Below are 21,753 nucleotides of genomic sequence, written 5' to 3' on the forward strand. Positions count from 1 at the left end.
AGAGAGGTGAAACCCTCTAAATAATACACGGGACGAGACCCGTAATATCAAGTGCACAATAACACATAGCACGAAAGCCGATAAAACAGAGCACAGGTACTCACAAGACCAACGGACATGGTAACAATAACCGACCAGGACAATGAGGAACAGAGGGAACATACATACTCATACTAATCAGGGCGAATGAGACAAGACAGTCCGGGGTTGGTGGTGATGAATCCAGTTCAGTGACGCCTAGAAGGCCGGTGGCGTAGACCTCCGGAACTGGTGCGCGGAATGAGCAGCAGTACCGGGGGGGGATCCGTGACAGTCACATCTGGAGGAAACCTGCCACCATCCATACAGTGAAGCATGGTGATAACAGCATCGAGCTGTGGGAATGATTTTCAGCGGCAGGGACTGGGAGACTAGTCAGATTTGAGGGAAAGATGAACGGAGAGATCCTTGATGAAAACCTGCTCCAGAGCACTCAGGACTGCAGACTGGGGCAAAGGTTAACCTTCCAACAGGAAAACGACCCTAAGCAGACAGCCAAGACAACGCAGGAGTGGCTTCAAGACAAGTCTGGGTGGCAGGTAGTCTAGTGGTTAGAGTGTTGGGCCAGTAACCGAAAGGTTGCTAGTTTGAATCCCGAGCTGACGAGGTAAAAATCTGTCGTTCTGCCCCTGAACCCACTGTTCCTAGGCCGTCATTGTAAATAAGAATTTGTTCTTAACTGACTTGCAAGGTTAAATAAAGGTTAAAAAATATATATATATAAAAAGTCTCTGAATGTCGTTGAGTAGCCCAGCCAGAGCCTGGATTTAAATAGGGTTGAACATCTCTGGAGAGACCTGAAAATAGCTGTGCAGTGACGCTCCCAATCCAACCTGATAGAGCTTCAAAGGATCTGCAGAGAAGAATGGGAGAAACTCCCCAAATACAGGTGTTCCAAGCATCATACCCAAGAAGACTCGAGTCTGTAATCGCTGCCAAAGGTGCTTCAGCAAAGTACTGAGTAAAGGGTCTGAATTCTTATGTAAAGCTCATATTTCAGTTTTGTAAAATTGCCTCGGCTGAGGGTAGGCTACCAGCAGTGGTGTAGGCCTATTGGAGGGTAAACACAAGTAAACGTTGTTACCCACCATTTTCAGAAAAATACATTGAAAGTAGTGAGTATTACTTTTTTAAATTTAGAAACCGGAAATCTGAGTTTACCCAACAATTTTTTTTTACCACTACATCACTGGCTACTGGTAGCCTATGTGAAGTTCATGGTAATGCACATTGCAGGTCCGGAGCCAGAACGGGCCTTTTTTACATTGGTGTTATACTAAAGACCACCTTGTCCAAGAGAGATTTACACAGTTAGCAAAATGTCACGCCACGGTAATTCTACACAAAACACAGCCCTTATTTTAAGTGTTTCTAAAAATCCCCTATGGGAAAAAATGAATGGTGGAAAAACGATTGGAATCATTTCTCTGTTTTACCGCTAGGTTTTATGGGTATTATGACTCATATTGTGGTACTCTATTGCCGGCTGCATACAATGCATTTGGACGGTAAGATTAACTCATACCGCCATCTGCTGGCCTTTGGGCTCCCTTCAACAAATACCTAATTTATAGGCACTTCGGAGCCTCGTTTACTTCAACCGCAAGAGGGCACTGTGAATTTTCCACCAGCCCAGTTCTGACACATTTCCATGCTTGTTAACTTCCTGCTGAAGTTATCGTAAACATGGCGGACTGTGGAGAAGCAGGTGAGTCTGAAATGACAGCTGTCAACATACTTTAAATGAAAGCACTATAGTTACAGCTCTGGCTACAATATCACGGAGTAAACAAACGTGGCAGCTCGTCTGCGGTGAATGTTGTCCAGGTACAGCAGAGTTATTAGCTCTCTAGCTAACGTTAGCCTGCGAAGAGATGGGCTGGTAGCTAACGTTAGCCTGCGAAGTGATGGGCTGGTAGCTAACGTTAGCCTGCGAAGAGATGGGCTGGTAGCTAACGTTAGCCTGCGAAGAGATGGGCTGGTAGCTAACGTTAGCCTGCGAAGAGATGGGCTGGTAGCTAACGTTAGCCTGCGAAGAGATGGGCTGGTAGCTAACGTTATCGGCTTCACTGTTACAAGTTGCCGATTAATATTGCATCATTCATATTGGTTGTTACTTGAACCAACAGAGTTAAAAACGCTTTTACTCGTTGACTAGTTTTAGGCTGGGTTTCTGTACAGCACTTTGTGACATCAGCTGATTGTAAGAAGTGCTTTATAAATACACTTGATTGATTGATTGATAGTTTATGCACACTAACGTTAGATACCGAGCCAGTTAACGTTAATAGCTAGCTAACTAGCCTGGTTGGTGTATATTTAGCCATGTAACGTTAGTAACTAATTAGCTAACCTGTCTGATGTCTATATTTAGCCAGTTAAAGCTAGATAGTTAGCTACCTACCTGGCCAGTTAGCTAGCAAGACCGCACTGTCAGCTGGATGCAAATGCAACTTCGTCGTCATCACGACACTGTGTGTTACAGATGGACCTGAGAAGAAAGATGAACTCGTACGCGCAAAAGTAAGTCATTTATCGTTCTAAACCAAAAGTTACTCAGTTTTTCCAAATGACAACAAAAATGGCATGAAATGGACAATATTGTCAATACCATATGGTCCACTGTCCAACGCGCTAACCAGCGTTTCTTCCTGTCGTTAATCCACATCACTTTTAGAATGAAGGGAAGGAGTTGACCAAAGAGGAGAAGCAACGGCTGAGGAAAGAGAAGAAACAACAGAAGAAACAGAAGGATGAGAAGGGCCCGTCAGAAAGAGCGAAGGAAAAGAAGCCTGTCGCTCCATCACAACCTGTGGCAACACAACCCCCAACACAGAAAGGTGTTATAGCCTGGTTCCATATTGTAACCCTCCATGCTGTAACCTTCTCTTCTACTGTTGTCATCATGTCTTAAATGTTCTGCTTGTGGTTTGATTGTATCATTTTATATATTTGGAAAAACAAATTCCAATAGTTGTTCACTAATTTCCATAAAGTGCTAGCTTCGTCATTGGTCCATTTACCCATGAATCCTATCCAGCATCCACTTCATTGGTCAATGCACCTGTCTGTCTCTGTCCCCAGCTCCCACAGTGTTACCTGCCTCTGCACCAATACCTGTGCCTGCCTCAGGAGCTCCCTCCCACTCCTCTCCTGCCCCCTCCCCAGCAGACAAGCCAGCCAAAAGCAGAGCTGAGCAGAAGGCAGAGAGGAGAGCAAGGCAGGAAGCTGATAGAGCCTCTAAACAACAGAGCTGCTCCTCCAGCAGCAAGACCAAAGCCCCTCCAAGTGAACTAAACCCAGGTACAACACAACATCTGCTGGTGGACCTGTGGAGCACCTTGTTGACACGATATATCTTATTGTCCTAGAGGGGAAATTACTTGGACAATTAAAGAGTGCTGCTGCTTTCATAGACATGCATACAATCAACCTATAATAACCCTCCCATTACCCCCTCCCCTCATCACACCCCCCTCCCCTCTATCATACCCCCTCCCCTCATCATCCCCCCTCCCCTCATCATCCCCCCTCCCCTCATCACACCACCCTCCCCTCATCACACCACCCTCCCCTCATCACACCACCCTCCCCTCATCACACCCCCCTCCCCTCATCACACCACCCTCCCCTCATCACACCACCCTCCCCTCATCACACCACCCTCCCTCATCTTAGGGGACAGGTTGTGACTAGGGGACAGTTCCACATGATGGTCTACAGGACAGGTTGTGACTAGGGGACAGTTCCACATGATGAAGGTCTACAGGACAGGTTGTGACTAGGGGACAGTTCCACATGATGATGGTCTACAGGACAGGTTGTGACTAGGGGACAGTTCCACATGATGATGGTCTACAGGACAGGTTGTGACTAGGGGACAGTTCCACATGATGGTCTACAGGACAGGTTGTGACTAGGGGACAGTTCCACATGATGATGGTCTATAGGACAGGTTGTGACTAGGGGACAGTTCCACATGATGATGGTCTACAGGACAGGTTGTGACTAGGGGACAGTTCCACATGATGATGGTCTACAGGACAGGTTGTGACTAGGGGACAGTTCCACATGATGATGGTCTACAGGACAGGTTGTGACTAGGGGACAGTTCCACATGATGATGGTCTACAGGACAGGTTGTGACTAGGGGACAGTTCCACATGATGAAGGTCTACAGGACAGGTTGTGACTAGGGGACAGTTCCACATGATGATGGTCTACAGGACAGGTTGTGACTAGGGGACAGTTCCACATGATGATGGTCTATAGGACAGGTTGTGACTAGGGGACAGTTCCACATGATGATGGTCTACAGGACAGGTTGTGACTAGGGGACAGTTCCACATGATGATGGTCTACAGGACAGGTTGTGACTAGGGGACAGTTCCACATGATGATGGTCTATAGGACAGGTTGTGACTAGGGGACAGTTCCACATGATGAAGGTCTACAGGACAGGTTGTGACTAGGGGACAGTTCCACATGATGGTCTACAGGACAGGTTGTGACTAGGGGACAGTTCCACATGATGATGGTCTACAGGACAGGTTGTGACTAGGGGACAGTTCCACATGATGATGGTCTACAGGACAGGTTGTGACTAGGGGACAGTTCCACATGATGATGGTCTACAGGACAGGTTGTGACTAGGGGACAGTTCCACATGATGATGGTCTACAGGACAGGTTGTGACTAGGGGACAGTTCCACATGATGATGGTCTACAGGACAGGTTGTGACTAGGGGACAGTTCCACATGATGATGGTCTATAGGACAGGTTGTGACTAGGGGACAGTTCCACATGATGGTCTACAGGACAGGTTGTGACTAGGGGACAGTTCCACATGATGATGGTCTACAGGACAGGTTGTGACTAGGGGACAGTTCCACATGATGATGGTCTACAGGACAGGTTGTGACTAGGGGACAGTTCCACATGATGATGGTCTACAGGACAGGTTGTGACTAGGGGACAGTTCCACATGATGATGGTCTATAGGACAGGTTGTGACTAGGGGACAGTTCCACATGATGATGGTCTACAGGACAGGTTGTGACTAGGGGACAGTTCCACATGATGATGGTCTACAGGACAGGTTGTGACTAGGGGACAGTTCCACATGATGATGGTCTACAGGACAGGTTGTGACTAGGGGACAGTTCCACATGATGATGGTCTACAGGACAGGTTGTGACTAGGGGACAGTTCCACATGATGAAGGTCTACAGGACAGGTTGTGACTAGGGGACAGTTCCACATGATGGTCTACAGGACAGGTTGTGACTAGGGGACAGTTCCACATGATGATAGTCTACAGGACAGGTTGTGACTAGGGGACAGTTCCACATGATGATGGTCTACAGGACAGGTTGTGACTAGGGGACAGTTCCACATGATGAAGGTCTACAGGACAGGTTGTGACTAGGGGACAGTTCCACATGATGATGGTCTACAGGACAGGTTGTGACTAGGGGACAGTTCCACATGATGATGGTCTACAGGACAGGTTGTGACTAGGGGACAGTTCCACATGATGATGGTCTACAGGACAGGTTGTGACTAGGGGACAGTTCCACATGATGATGGTCTACAGGACAGGTTGTGACTAGGGGACAGTTCCACATGATGATGGTCTACAGGACAGGTTGTGACTAGGGGACAGTTCCACATGATGGTCTACAGGACAGGTTGTGACTAGGGGACAGTTCCACATGATGATGGTCTATAGGACAGGTTGTGGCTAGGGGACAGTTCCACATGATGATGGTCTACAGGACAGGTTGTGACTAGGGGACAGTTCCACATGATGAAGGTCTACAGGACAGGTTGTGACTAGGGGACAGTTCCACATGATGATGGTCTACAGGACAGGTTGTGGCTAGGGGACAGTTCCACATGATGATGGTCTACAGGACAGGTTGTGACTAGGGGACAGTTCCACATGATGAAGGTCTACAGGACAGGTTGTGACTAGGGGACAGTTCCACATGATGGTCTACAGGACAGGTTGTGACTAGGGGACAGTTCCACATGATGGTCTATAGGACAGGTTGTGACTAGGGGACAGTTCCACATGATGAAGGTCTACAGGACAGGTTGTGACTAGGGGACAGTTCCACATGATGAAGGTCTACAGGACAGGCTCCAGTCCATTAGTCTCTCTAATCTGCCTCTGACTTCTTCCAAGGGTATCCCCTATTGAAAAACACATTGGATTTTAAACAACGTGAAATAGTAAGTCCCATGTATTCAAAGATTTGCTTCCTGTCCTTGTTAGTGGTGAAGAGACTTCCGGAACATGTCCAAGTGGACGACCCTGCAGTGGTGAAAAGACTGGCCAAGAAGTTGGAAAGACAACAGGTTTGTGGCAATGTTATTGACATGATACAATGTGCTGCTCTCTGTCCTCAAGGCACTGCTTGACTAACAGACGCTCATATCCAAAATGACTTACATTCAGATTGTTATTTTTTTTATACCTAGTTGGCTCAGGGATTTGAACCAGCAACTTTTCGGGTTAGTGGCCCAAAGGTTCTTAACCGCTAGGCTACCTGCCGCCCATAACTTGCTAGTACCACTGAAGTTCGTCATCCCAGTACAGATTTACATTGTCAGTGTTTCCCCTGGATTCTTTTCCAGGCAAGGCGCACACAACCCCACATCAAGATCCAGTGTCTTTATAACCAGCATTTTATAAAGCTATATAATGGTATGGGGAAACATTTGGATTAGTTATACATGAAGATATAAACTCAGCCAAAAAAAAGAAATGTCCCTTTTTCAGGACCCTGTCTTTCAAAGATAATTCATAAGAATCCAAATAACTTCACAGATCTTCATTGTAAAGGGTTTAAACACTGTTTCCCATGCTTGTTCAATGAACCATAAACAATTAATGAACATGCATCTGTGGAACGGTCGTTAAGACACTAACAGCTTACAGACGGTAGGCAATTAAGGTCACAGTTATGAACACTTAGGACACTAAAGAGGCCTTTCTACTGACTCTGAAAAACACCAAAAGAAAGATGCCCAGGGTCCCTGCTCACCTGTGTGAACGTGCCTTATGCATGCTGCAAGGAGGCATGAGGACTGCAGATGTGGCCAGGGCAATAAATTGCCATGTCCGTACTGTGAGATGCCTAAGACAGTGCTACAGGGAGACAGGACGGACAGCTGATCATCCTCGCGGTGGCAGACCACGTGTAACAACACCTGCACAGGATCGGTACATCCGAACATCACACCTGCGGGACAGGTACAGGATAGCAACAACAACTGCCCGAGTTACACCAGGAACACACAATCTCTCCATCAGTGCTCAGACTGTCCGCAATAGGCTGAGAGAGGTTAGACTGAGGGCTTGTAGGCCTGTTGTAAGGCAGGTCCTCACCAGACATCACCGGCAACAACGTCGCCTATGGGCACAAACCCACCGTCGCTGGACTAGACAGGACTGGCAAAAAGTGCTCTTCACTGACGAGTCGTGGTTTTGTCTCACCGGGGGTGATGGTCAGATTTGCGGTTACCATCGAAGGAATGAGCGTTACACCGAGGCCTGTACTCTGGAGCGGGATCGATTTGGAGGTGGAGGGTCCGTCATGGTCTGGGGCGTTGTATCACAGCATCATCGGACTGAGCTTGTTGTCATTGCAGGCAATCTCAATGCTGTGCGTTACAGGGAAGACATCCTCCTCCCTCATGTGGTACCCTTCCTGCAGGCTCCTCTTGACATGACTGTCCAGCATGACAATGCCACCAGCCACACTGCTCGTTCTGTGCGTGATTTCCTGCAAGACAGGAATGTCAGTGTTCTGCCATGGCCAGCGAAGAGCCCGGATCTCAATCCCATTGAGCACATCTGGGACCTGTTGGATCGGAGGGTGAGGGCTAGGGCCATTCCCCCCAGAAATGTCCGGGAACTTGAAGGTGCCTTGGTGGAAGAGTGGGGTAACATCTCACAGCAAGAACTGGCAAATCTGGTGCAGTCCATGAGGAGGAGATGCACTGCAGTACTTAATGCAGCTGGTGGCCACACCAGATACTGACTGTTACTTTTGATTTTGAACCCCCCCTTTGTTCAGGGACACATTATTCCATTTCTGTTAGTCACATGTCTGTGGAACTTGTTCAGTTTATGTTTCAGTTGTTGAATCTTATGGTCATACAAATATTTACCCATGTTAAGTTTGCTGAAAATAAACAGTGAGTGGACGTTTCTTTTTGTTTGCTGATTTTATAAGGATATAACAAGCAGCAAGCTAAACTTCACTTTACTTTACTAACTTCCTGTGCTTCTATTCTGTGCCTCACATTTTTTTCCAGACGCTACCGCACGGCACCACTATAAAGGCACTAGGTATCATGGTCCACTTTGTGTGAGGTTAAGTTTTGATTTTTACCGTCTGTTTTGGTCAAGGCTGTTAATGTCGTCAGCACCGTCATCTTTACCTACCTGCCTGAGATAATGACACTAGTGTGTCTGTCTTTATAATGGAATCCAGGGTGCTTTACAACACTGTTCCAGTAGGTGGTGCTGTACAACACTGTTCCAGTAGGGGGTCCAGTATTTCCTTGTTTTGTGATTAGCTCTGCTGCTCTACAGCACACAGTGCTTGCTATGCAGGATTTGATATGTTAGACATTTATTGTAGAGTCAGTGCAATCGGAAAGGATTCACAACCTTTTACTTATTCCATATTTTGTTGTTACAATTAAAATTGATTAATTTCAAACAACACAATGTCAATCTACACAAAATACTCTTGTCAAAGTGGAAAAAAATCTCTTAACATTTTTAAAAAAAAATGTGTGAAAAATAAAACACTATCTTGATTACATAAGTGTTCAAACCACCTGAGTCAATACATGTTAGAATCACCTTTGGTGGCGATTACAGCTGTGAGTCTTTCTGGGTAAATCTCTAAGAACTTTGCACATCTGGATTGTACAATATTATCAAAAGAAAATTCAAGCTCTGTAAAGTTGGCTGTTAATCATTGCTGGACAGCCAATATTATCAAAAAAAATCTAGTTGCTTTTAAGTCAAACTATAACTAGGCCACTCAGGAAGATTCAATGTCATCTTGGTAAGCAACTCCAGTGTAGATGTAGCCTTGTGTTTTAGGTTATTGTCCTGCTGAAAGGTGAATTCATCTCCCAGTGTCTGGTGGAAAGCAGACTGAACCAGGTTTTCGACTGAGCTTAGCTCTATTCCGTTTCTTTTTATCCTAAAAAACTCCCAAGTCCTTGTTGATGACAAGAATACCCATAACATGATGCAGCCACCACCATGCTTGAAAATATGGAGAGTGGTACTCAGTAATGTGTTGGATTGGATTTCCCCCAAACATAATACTTTCTATTCAGGATATACAGTTCATTTCTTTGCCACATGTTTTGCAGTTTTACTTTAGTGCCTTATTGCAAACAGGATGCATGTTTTGAAATATTTGTGTTCTGTAAAGGCTTCCTTCTTTTCACTCTGTCATTTAGGTTAGTATTGTGGAGTAACTACAATGTTGTTGATCCATCCTCAGTTTTCTCCTATCACAGCCATTAAACTCTGTAACTGTTTTAAAGTCACCATTGGCCTCATGGTGAAATCCCTGAGGAGTTTCCTTCCTCTCCGGCAACTGAGTTAGGAAGGACGCCTGTATCTCTGTAGTGACTGGGTGTATTGATACACCATCTAAAGTGAAATTAAGAACTTCACCATGCTCAAAGGGATATTAGGTAGGCCGTCATTGTAAATAAGAATTTGTTCTTAACTGACTTGCCTAGTTAAAAAAAGGTTAAATGAATAAAAAATATATATAAATATATATATTCTGTCGGAAAACCTCCCTGTTTTTGTGGTTGAATCTGTGTTTGAAATTCACTGCTCGACGGAGGGACCTTACAATTATCTGTATGTGTGGGGTACGAAGATGAGGCAGTCATTAAAAAATCGTGTTAAACGCTATTATTGCACACAGTGAGTCCATGCTGTTTATTATGTGACAAAGGGGTTGAAAACGTATTGACTCAAGACATTTCAGCTTTTCATTTTTCATTCATTTGTAAACATAAAAAAATAAAAAAAAAAATAAGCCTTGAAATTATGGGGTATTGTGTGTAGAGGCCAGTGACACAAACAAAATGTGGAACAAGTCAAGGGATGTGAAAACTTTCTGTATGATGTGTGTGTGTTTCAGATCCCTCTACGATCCGACTACGGCTACAAAGTCAGCCTGTTCTCTCACCTGCACCAGTACAGCCGCAAAGCCCCCCTCACCCAGCAACTCAGGTAACTACCTACCTGCCCCTACCCAGAGCCCCCCTCACCCAGCAACTCAGGTAACTACCTACCTGCCCCTACACAGAGCCCCCTCACCCAGCAACTCAGGTAACTACCTACCTGCCCCTACCCAGAGCCCCCTCACCCAGCAACTCAGGTAACTACCTACCTGCCCCTACCCAGAGCCCCCCTCACCCAGCAACTCAGGTAACTACCTACCTGCCCCTACCCAGAGCCCCCTCACCCAGCAACTCAGGTAACTACCTACCTGCCCCTACCCAGAGCCCCCTCACCCAGCAACTCAGGTAACTACTTACCTGCCCCTACCCAGAGCCCCCCTCACCCAGAAACTCAGGTAACTTACTACCAGCCCCTACCTAGAGCCCCCCTCACCCAGCAACTCAGGTAACTACCTACCTGCCCCTACACAGAGCCCCCTTCACCCAGCAACTCAGGTAACTAACCAGAGCCCCCCTCACCCAGCAACTCAGGTAACTACCTACCTGCCCCTACCCAGAGCCCCCCTCACCCAGCAACTCAGGTAACTACTTACCTGCCCCTACCCAGAGCCCCCCCCACCCAGCAACTCAGGTAACTACCTACCTGCCCCTACACAGAGCCCCCCCCACCCAGCAACTCAGGTAACTTCCTACCTGCCCCTACCCAGAGCCCCCCTCACCCAGCAACTCAGGTAACTACTTACCTGCCCCTACCCAGAGCCCCCCTCACCCAGCAACTCAGGTAACTACCTACCTGCCCCTACCTAGAGCCTCCCTCACCCAGCAACTCAAGTAACTACTTACCTGCCCCTACCCAGAGCCCCCCCCACCCAGCAACTCTGGTAACTTCCTACCTGCCCCTACCCAGAGCCCCCCTCACCCAGCAACTCAGGTAACTACTTACCTGCCCCTACCCAGAGCCCCCCTCACCCAGCAACTCTGGTAACTTCCTACCTGCCCCTACCCAGAGCCCCCCCCACCCAGCAACTCAGGTAACTACTTACCTGCCCCTACCCAGAGCCCCCCTCACCCAGCAACTCTGGTAACTTCCTACCTGCCCCTACCCAGAGCCCCCCCCACCCAGCAACTCAGGTAACTACTTACCTGCCCCTACCCAGAGCTCCCTCACCCAGCAACTCAGGTAACTACCTACCTGCCCCTACCTAGAGCCCCCCTCACCCAGCAACTCTGGTAACTACTTACCTGCCCCTACCCAGAGCCCCCGTCACCCAGCAACTCGGGTAACTTCCTACCTGCACCAGTCCAGCCACAAACCCCCACCCAGCAACTCTGGTAACTACTTACCTGCCTCTTCTAGCTTCTAGTTGGCACCTTGTGGTTTTTGTCTCAACCATTTGAAGCTGAGCCAATCAGAGGACTTGGGCGAGGAGAACAAATCTCCAGCTCTCCCCTCCGGCTCGCCCCCTTGTAGTCATAGTACTGATTTCCTCCAGCTGGATGGCAGCTCTCCCCTCCGGCTCGCCCCCCTGTAGTCATAGTACTGATTTCCTCCAGCTGGATGGAGCTCGCCCCCTTGTAGTCATAGTACTGATTTCCTCCAGCTTGATGGAGCTCGCCCCCTTGTAGTCATAGTACTGATTTCCTCCAGCTGGATGGAGCTCGCCCCCTTGTAGTCATAGTACTGATTTCCTCCAGCTGGATGGAGCTCGCCCCCTTGTAGTCATAGTACTGATTTCCTCCAGCTGGATGGCAGCTCGCCCCCTTGTAGTCATTGTACTGATTTCCTCCAGCTGGATGGAGCTCGCCCCCTTGTAGTCATAGTACTGATTTCCTCCAGCTGGATGGCAGCTCGCCCCCTTGTAGTCATTGTACTGATTTCCTCCAGCTGGATGGAGCTCGCCCCCTTGTAGTCATAGTACTGATTTCCTCCAGCTGGATGGCAGCTCGCCCCCTTGTAGTCATAGTACTGATTTCCTCCAGCTGGATGGCAGCTCGCCCCCTTGTAGTCATAGTACTGATTTCCTCCAGCTGGATGGCAGCTCGCCCCCTTGTAGTCATAGTACTGATTTCCTCCAGCTGGATGGAGCTCGCCCCCTTGTAGTCATAGTACTGATTTCCTCCAGCTGGATGGCAGCTCGCCCCCTTGTAGTCATTGTACTGATTTCCTCCAGCTGGATGGAGCTCGCCCCCTTGTAGTCATAGTACTGATTTCCTCCAGCTGGATGGCAGCTCGCCCCCTTGTAGTCATAGTACTGATTTCCTCCAGCTGGATGGCAGCTCGCCCCCTTGTAGTCATAGTACTGATTTCCTCCAGCTGGATGGCAGCTCGCCCCCTTGTAGTCATAGTACTGATTTCCTCCAGCTGGATGGAGCTCGCCCCCTTGTAGTCATAGTACTGATTTCCTCCAGCTGGATGGCAGCTCGCCCCTCTGTAGTCATAGTACTGATTTCCTCCAGCTGGATGGCAGCTCGCCCCCTTGTAGTCATAGTACTGATTTCCTCCAGCTGGGTGGAGCTCGCCCCCTTGTAGTCATGGTACTGATTTCCTCCAGCTGGATGGAGCTCGCCCCCTTGTAGTCATAGTACTGATTTCCTCCAGCTGGATGGCAGCTCGCCCCCTTGTAGTCATAGTACTGATTTCCTCCAGCTGGATGGCAGCTCGCCCCCTTGTAGTCATAGTACTGATTTCCTCCAGCTGGATGGAGCTCGCCCCCTTGTAGTCATAGTACTGATTTCCTCCAGCTGGATGGCAGCTCGCCCCCTTGTAGTCATAGTACTGATTTCCTCCAGCTGGATGGCAGCTCGCCCCCTTGTAGTCATAGTACTGATTTCCTCCAGCTGGATGGCAGCTCGCCCCCTTGTAGTCATAGTACTGATTTCCTCCAGCTGGATGGCAGCTCGCCCCCTTGTAGTCATAGTACTGATTTCCTCCAGCTGGATGGAGCTCGCCCCCTTGTAGTCATAGTACTGATTTCCTCCAGCTGGATGGCAGCTCGCCCCCTTGTAGTCATAGTACTGATTTCCTCCAGCTGGATGGCAGCTCGCCCCCTTGTAGTCATAGTACTGATTTCCTCCAGCTGGATGGCAGCTCGCCCCCTTGTAGTCATGGTACTGATTTCCACATAAAGACGCCTATTAATTAGAGTAATCATTACCCCTAAATTTAACTTAGAAAAATGTGAAAGTGTCATTGAAACCACCTCCAAGTAATTTATGATCAAACGCCAGACTGCTGTGTTGGCTACGTTGTTTGATATCATTTTCAGGAAATGGCAGTTACAGGTTTTTCAAAAAACGCTAAATGCTCCAACTTCCTGGGGGGGAAAGTTGACTGACCTCCCCTCCAGACCTCCCTATTCCCAACGTTTCGGGCCTACATCAGCACCACCTCGTCAGAATACCCTAGGGAGAACTCTGGGGTGTTTTCAATCCGCAAATCTGTTGCAAAACGTTTCTTAAACGGAAGCAAACTGAGCAAAACGGGGGAGGGACTTACCTGAATTTGTGAAAATAGAAATTTGTTTTAGTTGCAAAACGTTCCTGTTTGGATAATTACTGATGGATAGTTGCTTCTAACACTGATAGCTTGTACCTTTTTGATGGTATCTGTAATTGTTCTGTCTGTCAGTATTCCCTCTACAGTGATCCACCCCTCCATTGTGCGGTTGGGTCTGCAGTACTCACAGGGTATCGTGGTGGGATCCAACGCTCGCTCTGTAGCCCTGCTCCACGCCTTCAAACAGGTACAGTACCACTGACCCCAGGCCTGCTCTTAGTTCTAATCCTCCTCGGCTGTATATCTGAAGTAGCCAAACAGGTACAGTACTACTGACCCCAGGCCTGCTCTTAGTTCTAATCCTCCTCGGCTGTATATCTGAAGTAGCCAAACAGGTACAGTACCACTGACCCCAGGCCTGCTCTTAGTTCTAATCCTCCTCAGCTGTATATCTGAAGTAGGTAAACAGGTACAGTACTACTGACCCCAGGCCTGCTCTTAGTTCTAATCCTCCTCGGCTGTATATCTGAAGTAGCCAAACAGGTACAGTACCACTGACCCCAGGCCTGCTCTTAGTTCTAATCCTCCTCGGCTGTATATCTGAAGTAGCCAAACAGGTACAGTACCACTGACCCCAGGCCTGCTCTTAGTTCTAATCCTCCTCAGCTGTATATCTGAAGTAGCCAAACGGGTACAGTACTACTGACCCCAGGCCTGCTCTTAGTTCTAATCCTCCTCGGCTGTATATCTGAAGTAGGTAAACAGGTACAGTACTACTGACCCCAGGCCTGCTCTTAGTTCTAATCCTCCTCAGCTGTATATCTGAAGTAGCCAAACGGGTACAGTACTACTGACCCCAGGCCTGCTCTTAGTTCTAATCCTCCTCGGCTGTATATCTGAAGTAGCCAAACAGGTACAGTACCACTGACCCCAGGCCTGCTCTTAGTTCTAATCCTCCTCGACTCCCTTCATCCGTTTCTTTCTTATATGCTGGTTACTGACATTTTAAATGGTTTTACAAGTCAATTCACTGTTTTAACTGTAATCCCTGTAATTTCCTCTCTGTCCCGTCCGTACAGGTGATTAGGGACTACACTACTCCTCCTAATGAGGAGCTGGCCAGAGACCTGGTCAACAAGCTTAAGCCCTATATCAGGTACAGGATCTACAGGCCTTTTCTCAAATCATCATCTCCTATGCTCCACATTAACGTCCTCTTGTCCAGGACAAGTTTAAAATATATATATATAATGTACATTGTTCATGCGGCATTTAGCGTAGTGGTTAGAGCGTTGGACTAGTAACCGAAAGGTTGCTAGACCGAATCCCCAAGCTGACAAGGTAAAAATCTGTCGTTCTGCCCCTGAACAAGGCAGTTATCCCACTGTTCCTAGGCCGTCATTGAAAATAAGAATTTGTTCTTAACTGACTTGCTTAAATAAATAAAGGTTAAATAAAATACATTGCACATAAATAAGCCTATAGGTTAAAGTATAGGTGATATCCATATTGTCTACAGCCTCATGTCCAACCGATGAGGGAGGAGCCAGAAAATGTATCAAACTCTAATGAGACTTTTAATGAGATAAATATTGGCTAAACGCTAGTCATGTTTGACAAATATAATGAAGGATAATTAACATGAATGTCTAACATTATGTCGAAGTACTTGAGGCACGGTTTGTTCAGATCAAATACACAAAACCGGAGAATGTGCACCGCACATCACCCACCTTGAATCTGAGCGGAGGCGCTCAAGCATTTTGAAACTATTTAACCATAAACTTAACTGTTTAAAACATGGATGTTTTATGTCATTTTATGAAGCATGTCTTGCCTTGTTTCAAAGTAGCCTAGCCAAAATACAACCACAGAAATGTTGAGGGATTATTTTTTTTTATAAACACTTAATATCCCATTGAAACCAGCATTTCTCTAATGTTCTTTTGCTTTTCAAATCAACATTTATTTTATTGTCCAGCAGCCAAAGGCACAATCCCAGTCATATTAGTAAACCGGGCTGGTCTATTGATAATCCCAGTCATATTAGTAAACCGGGCTAGTCTATTGATAATCCCAGTCATATTAGTAAACCGGGCTAGTCTATTGATAATCCCAGTCATATTAGTAAACCGGGCTAGTCTATTGATAATCCCAGTCATATTAGTAAACCGGGCTAGTCTATTGATAATCCCAGTCATATTAGTAAACCGGGCTAGTCTATTGATAATCCCAGTCATATTAGTAAACCGGGCTAGTCTATTGATAATCCCAGTCATATTAGTAAACCGGGCTAGTCTATTGTTAATCCCAGTCATATTAGTAAACCGGGCTAGTCTATTGATAATCCCAGTCATATTAGTAAACCGGGCTAGTCTATTGATAATCCCAGTCATATTAGTAAACCGGGCTAGTCTATTGATAATCCCAGTCATATTAGTAAACCGGGCTAGTCTATTGATAATCCCAGTCATATTAGTAAACCGGGCTAGTCTATTGATAATCCCAGTCATATTAGTAAACCGGGCTAGTCTATTGATAATCCCAGTCATATTAGTAAACCGGGCTAGTCTATTGATAATCCCAGTCATATTAGTAAACCGGGCTAGTCTATTGATAATCCCAGTCATATTAGTAAACCGGGCTAGTCTATTGATAATCCCAGTCATATTAGTAAACCGGGCTAGTCTATTGATAATCCCAGTCATATTAGTAAACCGGGCTAGTCTATTGATAATCCCAGTCATATTAGTAAACCGGGCTGGTCTATTGATAATCCCAGTCATATTAGTAAACCGGGCTGGTCTATTGATAATCCCAGTCATATTAGTAAACCGGGCTGGTCTATTGATAATCCCAGTCATATTAGTAAACCGGGCTGGTCTATTGATAATCCCAGTCATATTAGTAAACCGGGCTGGTCTATTGATAATCCCAGTCATATTAGTAAACCGGGCTAGTTGATGCATCTTTAGATCTCCCCTCTTAATTTCAAACAGATATTTTAATCTATGTCACATGAAACTGCTTGCGCGTTTGAGAATGGTGTTTTCCCTCTAATTGTATTTTGGAACATTTGCGCGTAGCCTACAGCCATGTTAACCTTGTTATAATATGAGGAAATAGAACTTGATCAACATTTTAAGCTAAATGCTTTAAAAAAAAAAATGTTTTAAAGTACAGTGGTTGTATGAATTGTGGATCTGTCGTCCCAGAATTGTACCAGTCTGTTTTGAACCGTAGACAACGGGATGCCTTTAATTTCGATCCCTGGAGGGAATTATTTAATAAAAACATAAAATAGTATTTGGTTGTAATTGTAATATTGCAATATTTTATAGGCTACCAAGGGTAAACCAATGTTTGTATTTTGAAACAGGCTTGACTATGCAGAGAAGCCATAAGACAGAGTGTAGCCTACATTTCTGTCTGATTCTCTGTGGTAAAAAGATAGTTGAGCTTTTTGTTTTTGTAAAGTGGTTCCTTGCATCATACAATGATGGAAAACTGGTGTTACAGACTGTTTTTTTTTGGGGGGGGGGGGACAAATGACGTGAGATTTTGTCATACTTGCACCCCATTTTTTTCTACTTTGCACATTCTTCCACTGCAAATCTACCATTCCAGTGTTTTACTTGCTATATTGTATTTACTTCGCCACCATGGCCTTTTTTTGCCTTTACCTCCCTTATCTCACCTCACTTGCTCACATTGTATATAGACTTATTTTTCTACTGTATTATTGACTGTATGTTTGTTTATTCCATGTGTAACTCTGTGTTGTTGTACGTGTCGAACTGCTTTGCTTTATCTTGGCCAGGTCGCAGTTGTAAATGAGAACTTGTTCTCAACTTGCCTACCTGGTTAAATAAAGGTGAAATAAAAATAAATAAATACTTGTCCATATAGGACAAATGGCTACAAAAGTTAATGTCAAACCCTGATTTAATATGAAGCTGATTGAAGAAATCACGCCAAACATTTTTTGTATTTTACTTTGTTTTTTGCAGCTTTCTCAATCAATGTCGCCCCCTGTCGGCGAGTATGGGCAACGCAATCAAGTACATCAAGAAAGAAATCTCCAATATTCCCAGTCAGTTCAAAGAAGAGGAGGTGAGTTTCAGAATACAGTTTCAATTCTGTGTGTTAAAAAGGTTCAGTTTCAGGTCACATTTGAACTCATCGTGTCCATTTTTATGGCCATTTTCTCTCTCTTTTCTAGGCGAAGACCAAACTGCAGAACTGTATAGACCGTTACATAGAAGAAAACGTAGTTCTGGCAGCCAAGGCGATCTCTAAATACGCCATCGAGAAGATCAGTGACGGAGACGTCATTCTAGTTTATGGATGGTGAGATCTACCGTCTGTCAATAGTCGTCCATTTTATCTGACAGAACATGGAAGTGGATAGGTGGCCACACTACCACCCAGCCACTCTGCATGAAGCACAGAGAAGCTCTCCCTGTAACCATCCCTATTGCTTGAATTGATTCCAATCCTCTCAGCTTTACAGTAGTGCTTAGGGTGTAGTGGTCGGGGGTTGGTTTACAATCCAGTAGTGATCGTCTAGTGATCAAGCTGTTCTCCCCCTCTGTAGCAGATCTGAGACCAGGCTAGGTGTCAATAAGGAAGGCACCAGTTATTGAGATCTCATGTCCCTTCTCCCCCTCTGTAGCTCGTCCCTGGTGAACCACATCCTTTGCGAGGCATATGAGAAGAGCAGGAAGTTCCGTGTGATCGTTGTGGACAGCCGGCCTCGTCTGGAGGGAAGGGAGGCTCTGAGACGTCTCGTACAGCGAGGCATCAGCTGCACCTACGTCCTCATCTCTGCCCTCTCATACATACTACCTGAGGTAACCTCGTCCTCATCTCCTCCCTCTCATACATACTACCTGAGGTAACCTCGTCCTCATCTCTGCCCTCTCATACATACTACCTGAGGTAACCTAGTCCTCATCTCCTCCCTCTCATACATACTACCTGAGGTAACCTAGTCCTCATCTCTGCCCTCTCATACATACTACCTGAGGTAACCTAGTCCTCATCTCTGCCCTCTCATACATACTACCTGAGGTAACCTAGTCCTCATCTCTGCCCTCTCATACATACTACCTGAGGTAACCTAGTCCTCATCTCCTCCCTCTCATACATACTACCTGAGGTAACCTAGTCCTCATCTCTGCCCTCTCATACATACTACCTGAGGTAACCTAGTCCTCATCTCTGCCCTCATACATACTACCTGAGGTAACCTAGTCCTCATCTCTGCCCTCTCATACATACTACCTGAGGTAACCTAGTCCTCATCTCTGCCCTCTCATACATACTACCTGAGGTAACCTAGTCCTCATCTCTGCCCTCATACATACTACCTGAGGTAACCTCGTCTTCATCTCTGCCCTCTCATACATACTACCTGAGGTAACCTAGTCTTCATCTCTGCCCTCTCATACATACTACCTGAGGTAACCTAGTCCTCATCTCTGCCCTCTCATACATACTACCTGAGGTAACCTAGTCCTCATCTCTGCCCTCTCATACATACTACCTGAGGTAACCTAGTCCTCATCTCTGCCCTCTCATACATACTACCTGAGGTAACCTAGTCCTCATCTCTGCCCTCTCATACATACTACCTGAGGTAACCTAGTCCTCATCTCTGCCCTCTCATACATACTACCTGAGGTAACCTCGTCTTCATCTCTGCCCTCTCATACATACTACCTGAGGTAACCTAGTCCTCATCTCTGCCCTCTCATACATACTACCTGAGGTAACCTCGTCTTCATCTCTGCCCTCTCATACATACTACCTGAGGTAACCTAGTCCTCATCTCTGCCCTCTCATACATACTACCTGAGGTAACCTCGTCTTCATCTCTGCCCTCTCATACATACTACCTGAGGTAACCTAGTCTTCATCTCTGCCCTCTCATACATACTACCTGAGGTAACCTAGTCCTCATCTCTGCCCTCTCATACATACTACCTGAGGTAACCTAGTCCTCATCTCTGCCCTCTCATACATACTACCTGAGGTAACCTCGTCTTCATCTCTGCCCTCTCATACATACTACCTGAGGTAACCTAGTCCTCATCTCTGCCCTCTCATACATACTACCTGAGGTAACCTAGTCCTCATCTCTGCCCTCTCATACATACTACCTGAGGTGATTCCAAAACAGATGACCGCCCCTTGGGGGACCGGAGGTGTTATTGCACTGTGGAATTTAGAATGTAGGCTTTTGGTGTTTTAGACATGAGTTGATTTAATCACAAACGTTGTTGACCTCTTGTAGAAAATCCAATCTGTGATTTATATTTTTCCTCCCAACGCTTCTCAGTTTAACCCTCTTTCTTCCCTGTCCTTTTTTTTTTTTTGGTAACAAATCTCCAATATATTTAACGTCTACGTGTACTCATTAAACTCCCCCTCTCCCAGGTATCCAAGGTGTTCCTGGGTGCCCATGCTCTGCTGGCTAATGGCTACGTGATGTCTCGTGTTGGCACATCTCAGATAGCGCTGGTGGCTAGGACCTTCAACGTGCCAGTCCTGGTCTGCTGTGAGACATACAAGTTCTGCGAGAGAGTGCAAACTGACTCCTTCGTCTCAAACGAGCTTGGTAAATGTGGGAGTTGTTTGGCCTCGTTGACTTTATTATGACATGTAGTAAAGAGCTACAGTATGGGGGTTATCTTTCTAGAGATCATGAAGTCATCTAGTTTATGTAAAGCAAGTCATTTCCATTCTGCTTCTAGTCAACACCAGATAAGGATGTGCAAATGTGATTTTTAACTTCGATAGACAAACTTATCCACATTTTAAATTCTATTCTATTTCTAAACTTAACTAGAATTGAAACAGCATTGACGCAAACTGTAATAAGACTTTCACTAACCCTCGCCTTCGACCAATCACTTTCTTTCCCCAGATGACCCCGATGACCTGATTGTGACCCGGAAGGGGAAGACCCAGCTGGAGAACTGGCATGACGTCAGCTCCCTGGGGCTGTTGAACCTGGTCTACGACGTGACGCCACCAGATTTTGTTGACCTGGTCATCACAGACCTGGGCATGATCCCCTGTACCTCCGTTCCCGTTGTACTCCGGGTCAAAAACCTGGACCAATAAGAGAGGAGAGGGGAGTAGGGGAGGACGTGGGGGGGTCTGATGCAGACTGATAATGTAGACTTGATCTGATTGTGTTCTAGAAGAAGTGCTCGTCTGGCAAGTTATAGGCTGTCTCAAATGGCACCCTATTCCCTATATAGTACACTACTTTTGACCATGGCCCATAAGGCTCCAGAGCCCATAGATCTCTGGTCAAAAGTAGTGTACTATATAGGGAATAGGGTGCCATAGGGCCCTTGTCAAAAGTAGTGCTTTATATAGGGTGGCATTTTGTAATGCACTATGTTCCAATGTCCAGTCTAGCATCCGGCTTACAATACATAGGTTCTACCTGATAAATGGCTTCATTCTTAGTAGCCAGTGTGGATGTTGGAACGAGGCTTTAGACACAAAGTCTCTCCCCGCCTCAGTCTTTCTACATGCTAGGCTACACACCCACTGTGATATCTGGCCCAAGTCAGACGACAGAAGTGCCAAACAGCGAGTCTACTCTGTGCACACATTCACACCTGTGCATTTGGCATTTAAATAAATGTACATCTGAAATGGCTTTTTAAACAAGAGTTCCTGTGTGTTCTTTGGTATGGCCTGAAGCTGGTAAGGGGATCAGAGTGTGGGGAAGTGGGACCGACGCTGGTAAGGGGATCAGGGTGTGGGGAAGTGGAACCAGAGAACAAAGGCAAATCTAAATGGCTGTGGGAGCAGTGAAGTCAAGACTGGGACCATGAAACATGAGAGCAGCACTTTACATGTTGCGTTTATATTTTTGTTCAGTGTATTTGATCAGTTTATCATGTTTATACTGAATTAAAATATAAACACAACAATTTCAAAGATTTCACTG

The 21,753-nt window shown here is 46.2% G+C and overlaps 1 protein-coding gene across 1 annotated transcript; it reads left to right on the plus strand.

Moving 5' to 3' along the window:
• The first annotated feature begins 1,717 nt into the window (after positions 1 to 1,717).
• Positions 1,718 to 21,456, plus strand: LOC120038850 (translation initiation factor eIF-2B subunit delta-like). The gene is made up of 13 exons (XM_038984438.1): positions 1,718 to 1,747; positions 2,525 to 2,562; positions 2,717 to 2,879; positions 3,124 to 3,342; positions 6,321 to 6,403; positions 10,240 to 10,331; positions 13,911 to 14,025; positions 14,858 to 14,934; positions 17,789 to 17,891; positions 18,001 to 18,128; positions 18,454 to 18,631; positions 20,220 to 20,400; positions 20,710 to 21,456. The coding sequence occupies exons 1-13, from the start codon at positions 1,726 to 1,728 to the stop codon at positions 20,907 to 20,909; spliced, it is 1,599 nt and encodes a 532-aa protein (XP_038840366.1). The 5' UTR covers positions 1,718 to 1,725; the 3' UTR covers positions 20,910 to 21,456.
• Positions 21,457 to 21,753: the final 297 nt, after the last annotated feature.

This window comes from Salvelinus namaycush, unplaced genomic scaffold (assembly GCF_016432855.1).
Source record: "Salvelinus namaycush isolate Seneca unplaced genomic scaffold, SaNama_1.0 Scaffold240, whole genome shotgun sequence".
NCBI lineage: Eukaryota > Metazoa > Chordata > Actinopteri > Salmoniformes > Salmonidae > Salvelinus > Salvelinus namaycush.